General features: G+C 33.3%; 1 protein-coding gene across 1 annotated transcript; it reads left to right on the top strand.

Moving 5' to 3' along the window:
* The first annotated feature begins 377 nt into the window (after positions 1-377).
* LOC109794389 (uncharacterized) lies at positions 378-10877 on the top strand. Its single transcript, XM_083063161.1, has 7 exons — positions 378-772; positions 849-941; positions 1055-1159; positions 1476-1778; positions 1854-1918; positions 7534-10429; positions 10630-10877. Exons 1-5 carry the CDS (start codon positions 614-616, stop codon positions 1887-1889), a joined length of 696 nt encoding a protein of 231 aa, XP_082919287.1. The 5' UTR covers positions 378-613; the 3' UTR covers positions 1890-1918; positions 7534-10429; positions 10630-10877.
* Positions 10878-12162: the final 1285 nt, after the last annotated feature.

Below are 12162 nucleotides of genomic sequence, written 5' to 3'. Positions count from 1 at the left end.
AGTACAAGTGAAAGTTCAAGTAAAGGTAATAATTTTATTGCCTATTTAATTATAAAGTATATAAATTTTACTTGAATATTTCATTAATGTGACATTCATACTTGATTTAGGTAAAAAAAGGACTAGAGGTTATACACATATGTTAGATGTGTGGGACATGCCAGATGAAGAATTTATACTTGTTGAAGTGGATGCTTTGGGAAATCCTATGGGTTGGGAAGGAAAGACTTTATTAAATGCAATAGGGAGCTTAGTAAGGAGACATCAATGTGCTCCTATCAATTTTCTTAGCTGGAAAGACATGCCCGAGTCTTACATAACTAACATGCTTGATTTGATTCAGGTATTGTATAAATTTTTATCATATCTATTTCATTTTTAAAAAATTGGATGGAAAATTGATGTCAGATGAAGAATTTATACTTGATTCAGGTATTGTATAAATGAAATAATAATGGGTGATTTAGTTTAGGAAGTTAAGTATTGAGTGATGATAACAACTTTCTAACAATTTAGTCATTAATTATTTATTTTCTAACAATTTTCATAATAGAGTAAGTTCCAATTTGTTCCTGAGTTGACCGAGGAAACAAAACAAATATTAAAGGATAACATGAGTGGTAAGTGGAGACAATTTAAACATGATTTGAAATCAAAAGGATACGATGAAAGCAAAACTGAGGTAGAAATGGCTGCCAATATCCCTGATACAAGAGTTGATCCTTCTCAATATCGTGCTTTAGTACATCATTGGTGTTCCAAGAAAGGACAGGTATGTGAATAGTATTTAAATACAATTGTGTAATTTTTTCCTTTTTTATTCTTCACTTTTTATTCAATGTTTATAGGAAGTAAGTCATATCAACAAAAATAATCGTTCAAAATATGAAGATTTACATTGCATGGGAACTAAGAATCTCCCAAGGCACATTCATGAGATGGTTTGTTTCATCTAATATTTCATTTTACTATGCCACTTGTATGACTATTTTTAATTAGTTATTGAGCATATATAAAATATAAAATAATTGACATTTTTACTTCTTAATATTAGATAACAAAAGCTGAAGGAGTGCAACCTTCACGGGCTGAAATTTATATTGATACTCGAACTCGAAAAGATGGGAGTATTGTGACTGAAAAAGCAGCTCATGTAATTGTAAGAATTTTAATTGTCAAGCATATATATTAAAGTTTGTGCAACTTAAAACTCTCCGAGATTCTATTTTTATATTCCAATCTTAGTATCTAGTTCTCCTTAATTAGTTGCTATAGTGAAAATATTCATTACTTGTGTGCAGTGCACTCCTGGAAAATCTACATTCCACTGTCATTTAATTTCTTTGATTCTTTCATATTTTGCTTGGATGTGAAAAAATGGGATGAACTTATTATACAAGCAGTTTCAATTTTTATAATAGTTATATATTATCCAAATCTTAAGTTTTCAATGAATATAATGTGTTTTTGTGTAGGATGAACTAAAGAAGCATATGATAGAGGCAGAAACCTCAGAAAACCCACATGCCACAATAGGTTCTACAAATTGGAAGAATGACATATTCTCAAAAGTGAAAGGGCCTGAAAAAAGAGGACGTGTACGTTGTCTTGGTAAGCTTCCACGACGTGTAAATTCAAATGTTTCATCTGAAAACTCCAATGCAGAAAATAGAATACAAAAGTTAGAAAAGTTGTTGGGAAATATTGTTGTGGTCTTTCAAAGAAAATTTTCAGAAGATCCAGAAATCAATAGTGTTTTACATGCTGTAGCTCAAGAGGTATGAATGCTTACAAGAAATATAATTATTACATGACATTGTATAAATGAATAACTTTTTTTTTTCTTCATTTAGATACCTGATATTGCAAATACTAAAGATTTCTGTTAGATCTTGATGATAGTAGAGACTTGGTGAAGGTACATATCATTTTTCATTTGTCTTATTTCTCAATAACGTATATTCAATGATGTTTGGGAATTACAATTATGATTTTTTTTGGGAGATTAAAAATATTATCTTGTTTGATTTTGTTTAAATTGCGATTATTTCGATCAAAAGTGTAGTCTTTGTGAAATATATAATGAAGAATGACATGATCACTTCCATTTCTTATTTTATCCATTTTTCTTTGTTTGTATTTGTTCTCTCGCTCTCTCTCTTGTATAAATTTATTTTTCAATAAAAATTTCCTGAGGGTGGCACTAGACGATGAAGAAGAATATAAAAGTTTAAATTTGTCAACTCGTGGTAGCAGGTATATATATGCTTTGATTCAACACATTATTAAAGTCTGGGCAGAGTAAAATAAATAGACATGACGGAAGAGTTAGAAGGGTTTCTGATTTGCACAATCCAAGTTAGGTCCAGTGTTGATGGAAAACTTGTTGGAGACCTGGATTGATGTTGAGTTTCCTTCAAGCTCCTCCCTAGATCTTGAACTCCTTGATTCTTCCTATGCTCGGTTAAGGTCTCCTATGGAGGAGGAGGCCTTATGACCACCACGGTTGGTGGAGAAACTCTCCCAAGAGGCGCCACTCCTTGTTGTAGAGATAAGCCCCTTCAATTCTCACCACACTCTTCTATGAAGGGATAAGAGAATTGGATGCACTCAAAGAGGTTTAGGGACTTTTGGAAGAGATAAATCTGAACTCTATTCAGAATATACAATCTCAATTACATCAAAAGTGTTTTACAAAGAAGGAAAAACGAAATTATAGGAGTAGGAAGCTTGGAGAGTAAGCTAGTCTTAACCATGGTTCACTAGGAACCATGGTAAGTTCTAGCTAACTACTCATGGTCTAGAGGCTTGGAGAGCAAGCTTCTCTCTTAGCTTGCTTGGTAAGCTTGCTAAGGAGAAGCTTGGGCTTCAAGCTTCCAAGCTTGGGCTTCAAGCTTCCAAGCTTGAGAAGCACCAAGCTATTTGGCCAAGTGTGAACACAAGTGTGAACACATCTAGGTGGGCGGCTCTTTGGAATTATTTCACTCCAATCACGTTTTAAAATTGTTAATTTGGTTTAGTTAGGTTCATCCAATGTGAATGGAACCTAGCTAAATCAAATCTATGAAAAATTAGGAGTAAAATGAGTCCAATATGTAAATTTTAGCCTAGGACCACCTTTTGGCTAAATTGCTAGGAACACTCTCTAGCTTACTAGAGACACTCTCTAGTTTGCTAATGCCACTCCTATTCCTACTACTAGAAAACTAAGAAAGAGTGTATTTCTAGGTTAGGTTAAATGGAGTCAAAGTGCCCAAGTAACCTACCCTAGAAACAATATACAATAGCTACTAGAAAGGAAATAAAGTGCCTCACAAATACAAAGGCAAAAATACACCTATACAAGTATCTACTATATACAAGGTACAAGAAAACAACTATACAAGTATGTACAATGGAAACTTAAGAGACTAATAAGAGGAACTATAATCAATGCTCATGATGAGCAAAGGTCTTTGAAGCACCTCCTCTTTAGAAGTCTCCTCTAGCTTCCTAACCATGGACCTAGTTAAAGGCCCAATGGTCTTCATGGGTGAGCCTCCTTGGATCAACCTTCGCCTTTCTTGGTCTTACTTCTTCCAAATGGATCCTTGGGGATTAGATTTCCATCATACCCTCCCCCTTCGAAAGGATTTGTCCTCAAATCCCGTGGCCCTTCCACAAGGATAGCATCACCTACAAAAATAAGAAGCAAAGCATTAGTAATAAAATATGCATATAATACATGTGGAAAGTGCACCCTATGAGGAATCCCTTCTATAGTCCTACCAAGGGTTCTTAGACTTGGATGGATGGGTTCTCTAAGCATAAGAATAGGATCCTCACTATGGTGTATTCTAAGTATAGAACTAAATCCTAAAAATGTGATAGTGCTAAAACTATAAGAAACTAATGAAGTACTCCTACATTCTAAGGTATCTTGCCTAAAGTACCCTATGTAGTAACCTAGGCTTCTACAAGAAAACAAAGTGAATATAATAAGGAAACTACCTAGACAACCTTTGATCATATTATATGTTAGATACATCATGGATGAGGGTGTAAAGAGTTTAAAAGAGTCATAGACTCTAATTTGGTCTTGAAGGGAAGTAGTCAAGTTAAGTTCAAAGAAGTTTGAACTTCCCTAAAGATCAAAAATAGAAAATAAAACACCTTGAGATGTATCTAATAAACAATATAAACCAAAGGTTGGGTGCTTTATTAGAACAACTAAAGAAAGAGAAGTCCTAAATAAACAATGGTTGTCTACTTTGGGCACCACCAAAGTAGTAGCATAAGAAGTAGAACTAGGTGAAATCCACTCCTTCTTCACAAGACTAAGAACTTGAGATCCTTTATTTTCAAAAATGTTTAGGTTGTGGATCTTAAGCTCTAAGGTTGTGGCAGCATTAGAAAAAGAGCTAAAATCTTTGTGAAGAAGAAAAGTCTTTTTGCAATCATTTTTAATAGAAAAGTGACTTTCCTTTATCACAAGATTTTTGGAGGAGACACTATCCTCCTTACTCTTTTCCAAGATTAGTGTCTTTTTAACATAGAGAAGGAAAAGAGTTTGTTCAACTAGAAGACATTGTTTTATTGAATGATTTATTGAAAATTGACTTCTAGGAACAACTTCCTTGGAAGGGACACTTCCTTCCAACTCTATAAACTTTTCTTCCTCCTTTTCAAGACTTAGGAGGTTTTTATTTTCTAATTTTTCTTTTTCTAGTGGTCTATCCTTTGAATATGAGGATTGACCCTCCTTGAAGTCCTTCCTAGGGTATGAGGTAGATTCCTTCCTAAGGCTAGGATTTCTCCTAAGTTGTTGCTCTACCCTCACACAAAGTTGAACTAGTTCATTTAGGTCTCTATAGGGTAGTAGTTCAACCTTGTCCCTAATTTCTAGGTTTAGACCACTTTGAAACCTAGCAATGGTGGTTCTCTCTTTTTCCCTAATTCCAGCCCTAAGCATAAGAAACTCCATTTTTTGCCTATATTCCTCCACACTAAGGTTCCTTTGTTGGAGTCTTTGGAGCTTGTCCATTAACTCCCTCTCAAAATAAGGAGGAATGTGCCTTCTCCTTAAGGCACTCCTAAGTTCATTCCAATATTGAATGGAGGGCTCTCTCATAATTTGTTTTTCTCTCATTAGGGAAGTCCACCAATGCATGGCACTCCCTTGAAAACTAAGGGTGGCCATGGGAACCCTTCTTTCTTCACTCACATTGTGGCAAGTGAAGAGTTGTTCAACCTTCATCTCCCAATCTAAGTAGTCATCAACATTGTCTTTTCCATGGAAGGGAGGAAGGTCAAACCTAGGTTCTCTAGAAGAGGTTGTTTCATGCCTAGGCCTATGATGCCTAGGGGGTCTTTGATAGAAGCCATCATCATGGTGACTACTATAAAACCCTTCACTAGAGGATGGGTGAGTGTGTGATTGATGACTATTGGACCTAGATGTTTCTTCTTCATGTTTATGCCTATGAGACCTAGAAGGCCTTTCACCATCATGTCTTTTGGGCTTGGAAGGCCCATGACCCTTATTGCCATGGGGTTTGCTAGTCTTACCCCCCACCACAAGCTTATTCAACAACTCTCTTATTGTTTCATTATTCTTTTCATTTTCTTTTTCTTTTCTCCTAATATATTTCCTAAGTTCTCTAAGTTCATCTTTAGTGCTTTTATGACTCTTAGGAGAATGATGACCATGCACACTACTCTTATGAGAATGATCACTCATTTTTGCAAGAGAAAGGTTTTCAAAAATCTTAAGAATTTTGCAAATGAGTGATAAAGAGTTTCACAAAAGATTTTCTCTTTTTGGTGCAATACTAAGTACTTTGAATATTGAATGAAATTTGAGAGCCTTTGGCCGAGTTTCCCCTTTCAAAGTCACCTTAGAGTTCATCTTCAAAACCTTAGGATTTCACCTTAGAATCCTCCTCTTTGAAGTGTGCTCTCCATTGATGCTTGAGCTTGGATGCTTCCCTCCTAGTTCTAGGTTGAGTACATCCGTGAGTTCTTAAGTTTCTAAGTGTTTTGAGTTGAAGAATCAAGCCTCCTTTGAAGAAGATCCGGCCTAAGCAAATCCATGGAGAAGAATACCTTTCACTTCTCCTAAGTTTGCTATCATTTTTGGTATCAAGAGCAAGGTTCTTCAAGGAGATAAGTGCTTCATCTTTTTGTGTCCGAATTTGTGTTGTTCATTGTGTTCTTCTTGTCTTCTTTGAGTTTCTATTCGGATCTAAGTGTTTTGAATCAAATTTGTTCCATAGATCCATTGTTGATTGTTCTTGATTTTCTTCCACAATCAATGTTTTAGGAACTATTTGCTTGTGCTTATTTTGAGTTTATTTTGAGTCTCTCCATTCCTTGTATGTGTCCGTGATTGGACCTCATGCATTGCATTTAGATTTTGGTTTTGAATCTATGTTTTGTCTTAGAAGTTTGTGTTTAGTCTTTATATGTTGCAAATTCCTTGAATAGCATGTTTAACCTAGTTTTATTTTGAACATTGTGTCTACATATTGCTCTCGGTTTTTGCTTCTCTTTTGCCTACCTATATGTGCTTTTTATTTTACCTTATTGTGTTCATAATTTGCTATTAGTCCTAGCAAGTTTCTTTAGAGTTAGGTTTCCATTGTGTTCTTAAGTTTTCAAATCACTTTCCATTGAAAATCTTATAAAAATTTTTGACTCAAAATTTCAAGTGCTTAATTCTACTTCTAGTGCACTCTTTCTTGTGGATTCAATTTTAAAAAAAAATTAGAGGCTGAAAACAGAGATAAAACAGAGCCTAAAACAAAAGAAAAGACCTAAAGTTCAAAAGAAAAAGAGTTCAAAAAGGAATCCAAACCAAAACCTAAAGACTAGTGCACTAGTTTCTCAAATTTACTTGAATTTTGACCTAATTTTTGGCTAACTTGTAGTCTCGGTTTCTATAGCTTGGAATCATAGAAAAATTTGAAACAAAAGGCAAACACCTTCTCTGGAGTCTTAATTTGAGACTAGAAAAAGAAAGAATTAAAAAAAAATTTATAAGACATTTTAAATTGAAAAAGCCGTGAGGTGTGTATTGATAGAAAATCATTTGATTCCTTGTTATTGTTTTGACTACTACTTTTGCTATACTTATCCAATTGCTTTCAAATTTTTTTTGTTTTGTTCATCTACTCTAGTACCTATCTAGGAAAATTCCTAAATGAGTGCTAGCTTTATTTGGAGTCTTATTTTCCAGTTTTACTTGTTGAACCTCTTTGAGTCTTGTGATATACACCTATTACTCTCAATTTTGGTATAAGCTTTCCAAATTGTGCTTCTATTGCTTGTCTAGTTTTCTTTCAATAATTTCCCTGTGCTGGAAGTGGCCTCAAATCCTTGCTTAAGGATCAAGCATTGCTCAACAAAGAGTAGGAAAAGTTTGGACACTAAGAACTAAAAATTTGACCTAAATTAGTGACCAAAACTTCTCCTAAACTTCCTTCACTTGAGTGACCATTCCTTTCACCTTGTGAGGCAGCCACCATTAACCTCTTTTGTTGTGATTCTTTGCAGGTCCAGGAGCATCAAATTTGAAGGATTAGTGGCGGATTAAGACACTTAAACAAGTGTTAGAAAAGTTGAACACAAAACCGTCACTAATTGGTCACCAAAACCGCCATTTATTGCTTTCTAGGCTAGTTTAAATTTTGCAATCTCTCTTGTATTTTAAAATCAATTTGTAAAGCTTGGAGGGAGTATTAAGAAGCTGGTCAGGTATATCTAAATCCTTGTTAGCATCCTCACGTGTAGTGCTAGTGGAAGTGGCTTGGAAATTTCATATGTTTCAAGCTTCCACTTAGGATATCCGACTAGTTGCTTACATTGTTTCCTTTAAGTTCCTTGTCTTTTAATTGCTTTATTTTGCTGCCTTGAAACGTCTAGTATTGTGTAGTTTTAATTGCTCACGCTTAGTTTAATCTCAAAAACAAACAAATTGTGAAAAGCATACAAAAAAATTTGTGAAAAGTTTTGGGGAATCAAAGATACCACAAAGGAGTTTAGTGATTTCCACTTGAAAAGGCTTGGTTATTAAGTGGTTCTTAGTAGCTCACCTCCCTTGATAGTGCAATTTGTACACTTAGACTTCCAAGTGCTATTTTTGTTCCTAGAAAAGTCCAAAAATATTTTCTTTTTGCATAGCATATACAAAAAAACTTCTTTTGTTTAAATCATGAGAAAATATTTCTCAAGTGGTAGTGAATTAAGCTCTCCAAAAGGTTTTTCACATTCTACTCAAAGGCTTAAATTACTAACACCTTGGACAAAGCAAGAAGCTTTAAAAAAAGAAAAAGAAAAACTTGAAAAAAAAGCACAAATTGCAATTTTAGAGAAAGAAATTCACATTATTAAACAAAAGAGAGAAAAACTTTTAGCAAAAGAAAAATTGAGAAAAATAAGAGAAAAAGAAAGAAAAAAGGCATTGCTCTTAGGGAAGAGTAAGGAGGAAAATAATTCCTCTAAAGGACTTGTGAGTGAAGAGAGTTGTTCTACCACTAAAAATCATTTACAAAATACTCTCTTCATAAATAAAGACCTTAACTCTTACTCTAATCTTACCACTAGTCATGAAGTAGAGATTCAAGAACAAATCATTCTAAAGAAAAATGAATCTCAACTTCAAGATGTAGTGAAGAAGGAGTGGACTACATTTAGTTCCACTTCTTGTGCTACTTCCTTGGAGGTGCCCAAGGAAGATAGCCTTCCTCTCTTTAGGAATCCTTCTACCATAATTGTTCTAATAAAGCACCCAAATTTTGGAATATATTGTTTGATAGATACATCTTGTCATATTTCATATTCTATTTTTGATCTTATGGGAAGTTCATCTTTATTTGAACTTATTTTGCACCCTTCCCTACAAGACAAAAATAGTTTATATGAGTTTTCAAGATTTTTCAAGACATTTTAGCTACCAAACAATATGATTCAAAATTGTTTAGGACGTTTTCTAGTATTCTTTTCTTTATATTTTAGGAAAAGCCTAGGCTACCATTTAGGGTATTTTAGGCAAGATATTGTAGTGTTTAAAAATCATTCTTTTCATTGTCTTAGTCATAGTGTTATTACATTCTTAGGTTTTACTTCTAGGTTATGCTTAGGAGAGGAGCCTATTTCTACTTTTAGGGAGTCTAATTTTGATAGTTTATTTTTTCTTAGGCTAGATATAAGGACTCCTCTTAGGATCCATAATCCATTTTCTCATCATAAACATGTCACCTCTTATACATGGTTTGTTGTGTATGTAGGTGATGATTCTTATTCCATGCATCCTCGTGATTTGAGGACAAATCCTTTTCAAGAGGGAGGGGATGATGGAATCATGCCTAGGAAGGCAAGAGGTGACATATTGAAGGAGCCAAGAGGAGTGGGCTAGACATGGAAGATTGGGCCAGTCTAGGCCCAATGGGCCCTATGGGCTTGGAAGGCCCAAGTTGAACTTTTCATGGGCCATATTTTGTTATAGCTATTTTCATATATTTTGTATACATCATGTTAGTATAGGTATCATATATTTTGGTCTTGTATTTTGGACCATATAGAGTAGCATTTTAGGTTTTAGGCTTGTTGGGCCTAGTTTTGGGCTTCATGGGCCTTTGGGCTTTTGGTACCCAATATTAGGCTCATTTTCATTCTTGTAATTTTTCCTTTCCATTGTAATTGTTTGACCAATGTAATTAGGTCATTAGAATAGGAAAATACAAGGAATACTAAAGTATGCTAATTAGGTTAAACTAGGTTTAATTTGGAAGCCATTTAAGTTACATTTGAGTCGCATGTTTTGCACCATTGGTGGCTGAACATGTGACACTCAAATTAACCCTAAATGACTCTCAAATCAGACCTAAATGCACCTTGGTACCTAAATTTTCGGACTTACACATGTGCACCAAAGTTTGAATTCAAATTTCAAATTTGAATTCAAACTTTAGGCGCCAATTTGTGTAGCTTTGGTTTAGGTACCTATGTGCTTCATTTCCGTGCATACTTAAGTCCTCCCTTCACATTTTTGTATTCACTTTTGAGAATAATGAAATTTGAGAGCTTATTCAGCCAAATTTCGTTCAAGAGTCACCATGAGAGAAAGCTTCACCTTAGGAACCCTCCTAGGATTTCCTCCTCTTTGAAGTGAGCTTTCCCTTGCACCTTAAGCTTGGATGCTTCCATCCAAGGCTTAAGCCTTCTTCCTATCCGAGAATCTCCTCCATCTAGTGTTCATCACGTTGGTTTCTATTTCCTTGAAGAAGATCCATGCATAAGGAGAGCTAAGGAGAAGAACATTCATCACTCCTCCTTACCATTTCCATCAAGTGTCCACGTTCAACAACTTTGTATATCTTTGAAAAAACCCAATGCGATCATTCACTCGTGCATCACCAAGAATACCACATTCAAGTCCACCATTGATTATGTTAGTCACTAAGCCATAACCAAGTTTTCGGTTCGCTGCTATGTCAGCTTCTGTTGGCTCATATGTCCCTCCCTCCCTAACTAATTTTTCTTGTGGAGATTGGAAAATGATTGTTGAAAATTTTTAGATTGTATTGTTGTAAAAATATTTTTATTTGAATTTTCATACTTTAATTTAATATTTACTTGTTGAATTTGCAGGTACAAAATTATACACTAATCGAACACTGTTGGACTTCTTGTTGAAACTTTGAAGCATAGAAAATACTTCTATGACTAAAGACCTTTGTGGCAATAAGGATAGAAAACTTATTTGGTGCTTTTGTGGTTTTGAATTCAATAAAATAAAAGAGAAGATTTTAGTATAGAGATAATATTTCTTTTAGAGCAAACTATGAGCTCATTATCGCTATCCAATATATCTGAATGTTTGAAGAATTATAAAGCTACATCCATGAATATATAAATAGAATATTACACATATAATTGAATATTACAAATAAAGTCATGGTTAAGTGTTTATATATTTTTGTCCATGCAAAGTTTGATATAGTACATTTTACAATTGTTTCTAATAATATATCTATAAATTTAATTATATTAAATTTTGTTAAAAATCAAATTTATTAATAATTAATATTGAAAAATTGTAAGTAATATTAAAAATAATTAAATTAGTTAAATAATAGTAAATGATAAATAGAGATTGTAGGTATAAAATAATCTTTTAAAATAATAAACAAATTACCTACAGCTAGGAATTGTAAGTACATATCAACAACTTTTACCTACAGGCAATGAACCAAATACAATAAATCAAAATTAAGGCTATAGTGACAGCTAAAAATTCTATAGAGACAAACGATAGTTGTTGTTATAGGACTCTCATAATGGACAGATAAAATGTCTGTGGGTCAATGTATAAATGAGTTATACCAACACTTTTTTAACTTTTAGTGACAGTTTTTGTCCATCTCTAGAAGTCAAGTTTTTTGTAGTGTAACATCCGTGCAATGCACGAATATATATATATATATATATATATATATATAAACTAATTTTTAGCTAAGGATATTGGTCAAATAAGCCCATTTTCAAATAACAATTCTTGTACTTGAAAGGAAAGTTTATGTAGAAAGTTATAAATCATATACATTAAAATTAGACACCACTAAAAAAATAATAAAATAATGACAATAGTTAATATATAATATTTTCTTAGATTTTTTTAAAAAAATTAAGGATATTTTAAAATTGAAACACTTGTTTTTTAATCGTTTAAAAATTTCTATCTATATTTTTATTGGAAATTAATTAAATGAATTGAATATGACTAATTATATGAGTAATTAAATTAATAATTTTAATTATATTATAAAATTACTAGTTATTTTTATGTCAGCATTTTCTCGCCTATCAAAGCATATTTTCCTACAGCATGACTTTACGTGTAGGCATTAGATATGTTTCGAAATTGTGTTTGTGTTGAATTATAGGAATCATACATGCAAGGATAAAATAGAGATAGCGACATGAAACTGAATATGATGTAATGGTATGGTTATTCCGTAAAACATATTCAGACTAATTAATACTCAAGCACTAATGTGATACCAGCTGTATTTTTATTATTTATTTAATAATTTCGACTATGGTAACACTATTTGAGTTATTGTTGTTGTTATTGATTTTTGTCACTTATTGATAGAAGGAAGCTAATCGCAAGGCCAGTCA

The sequence above is a fragment of the Cajanus cajan genome, chromosome 9, assembly GCF_000230855.2.
Source record: "Cajanus cajan strain Asha chromosome 9, NIPB_CcT2T_4, whole genome shotgun sequence".
In the NCBI taxonomy this organism is placed as follows: Eukaryota; Viridiplantae; Streptophyta; class Magnoliopsida; order Fabales; family Fabaceae; genus Cajanus; species Cajanus cajan.
Note: the sequence above shows the minus strand (reverse complement) of the source record. Positions and strands in the feature narration are given on the sequence as shown.

Excerpts from the sequence above, each read along its gene's own strand:
- LOC109794389 (XM_083063161.1), top strand. The coding sequence starts at position 614 with ATGAGTGGTAAGTGGAGACAATTTAAACATGATTTGAAATCAAAAGGA. Across the intron at positions 1,160-1,475 it reads AAAAAGCAGCTCATGTAATT|GATGAACTAAAGAAGCATAT; the intron begins GTAAGAATTTTA and ends GTTTTTGTGTAG. Across the intron at positions 1,779-1,853 it reads TACATGCTGTAGCTCAAGAG|ATACCTGATATTGCAAATAC; the intron begins GTATGAATGCTT and ends TTCTTCATTTAG.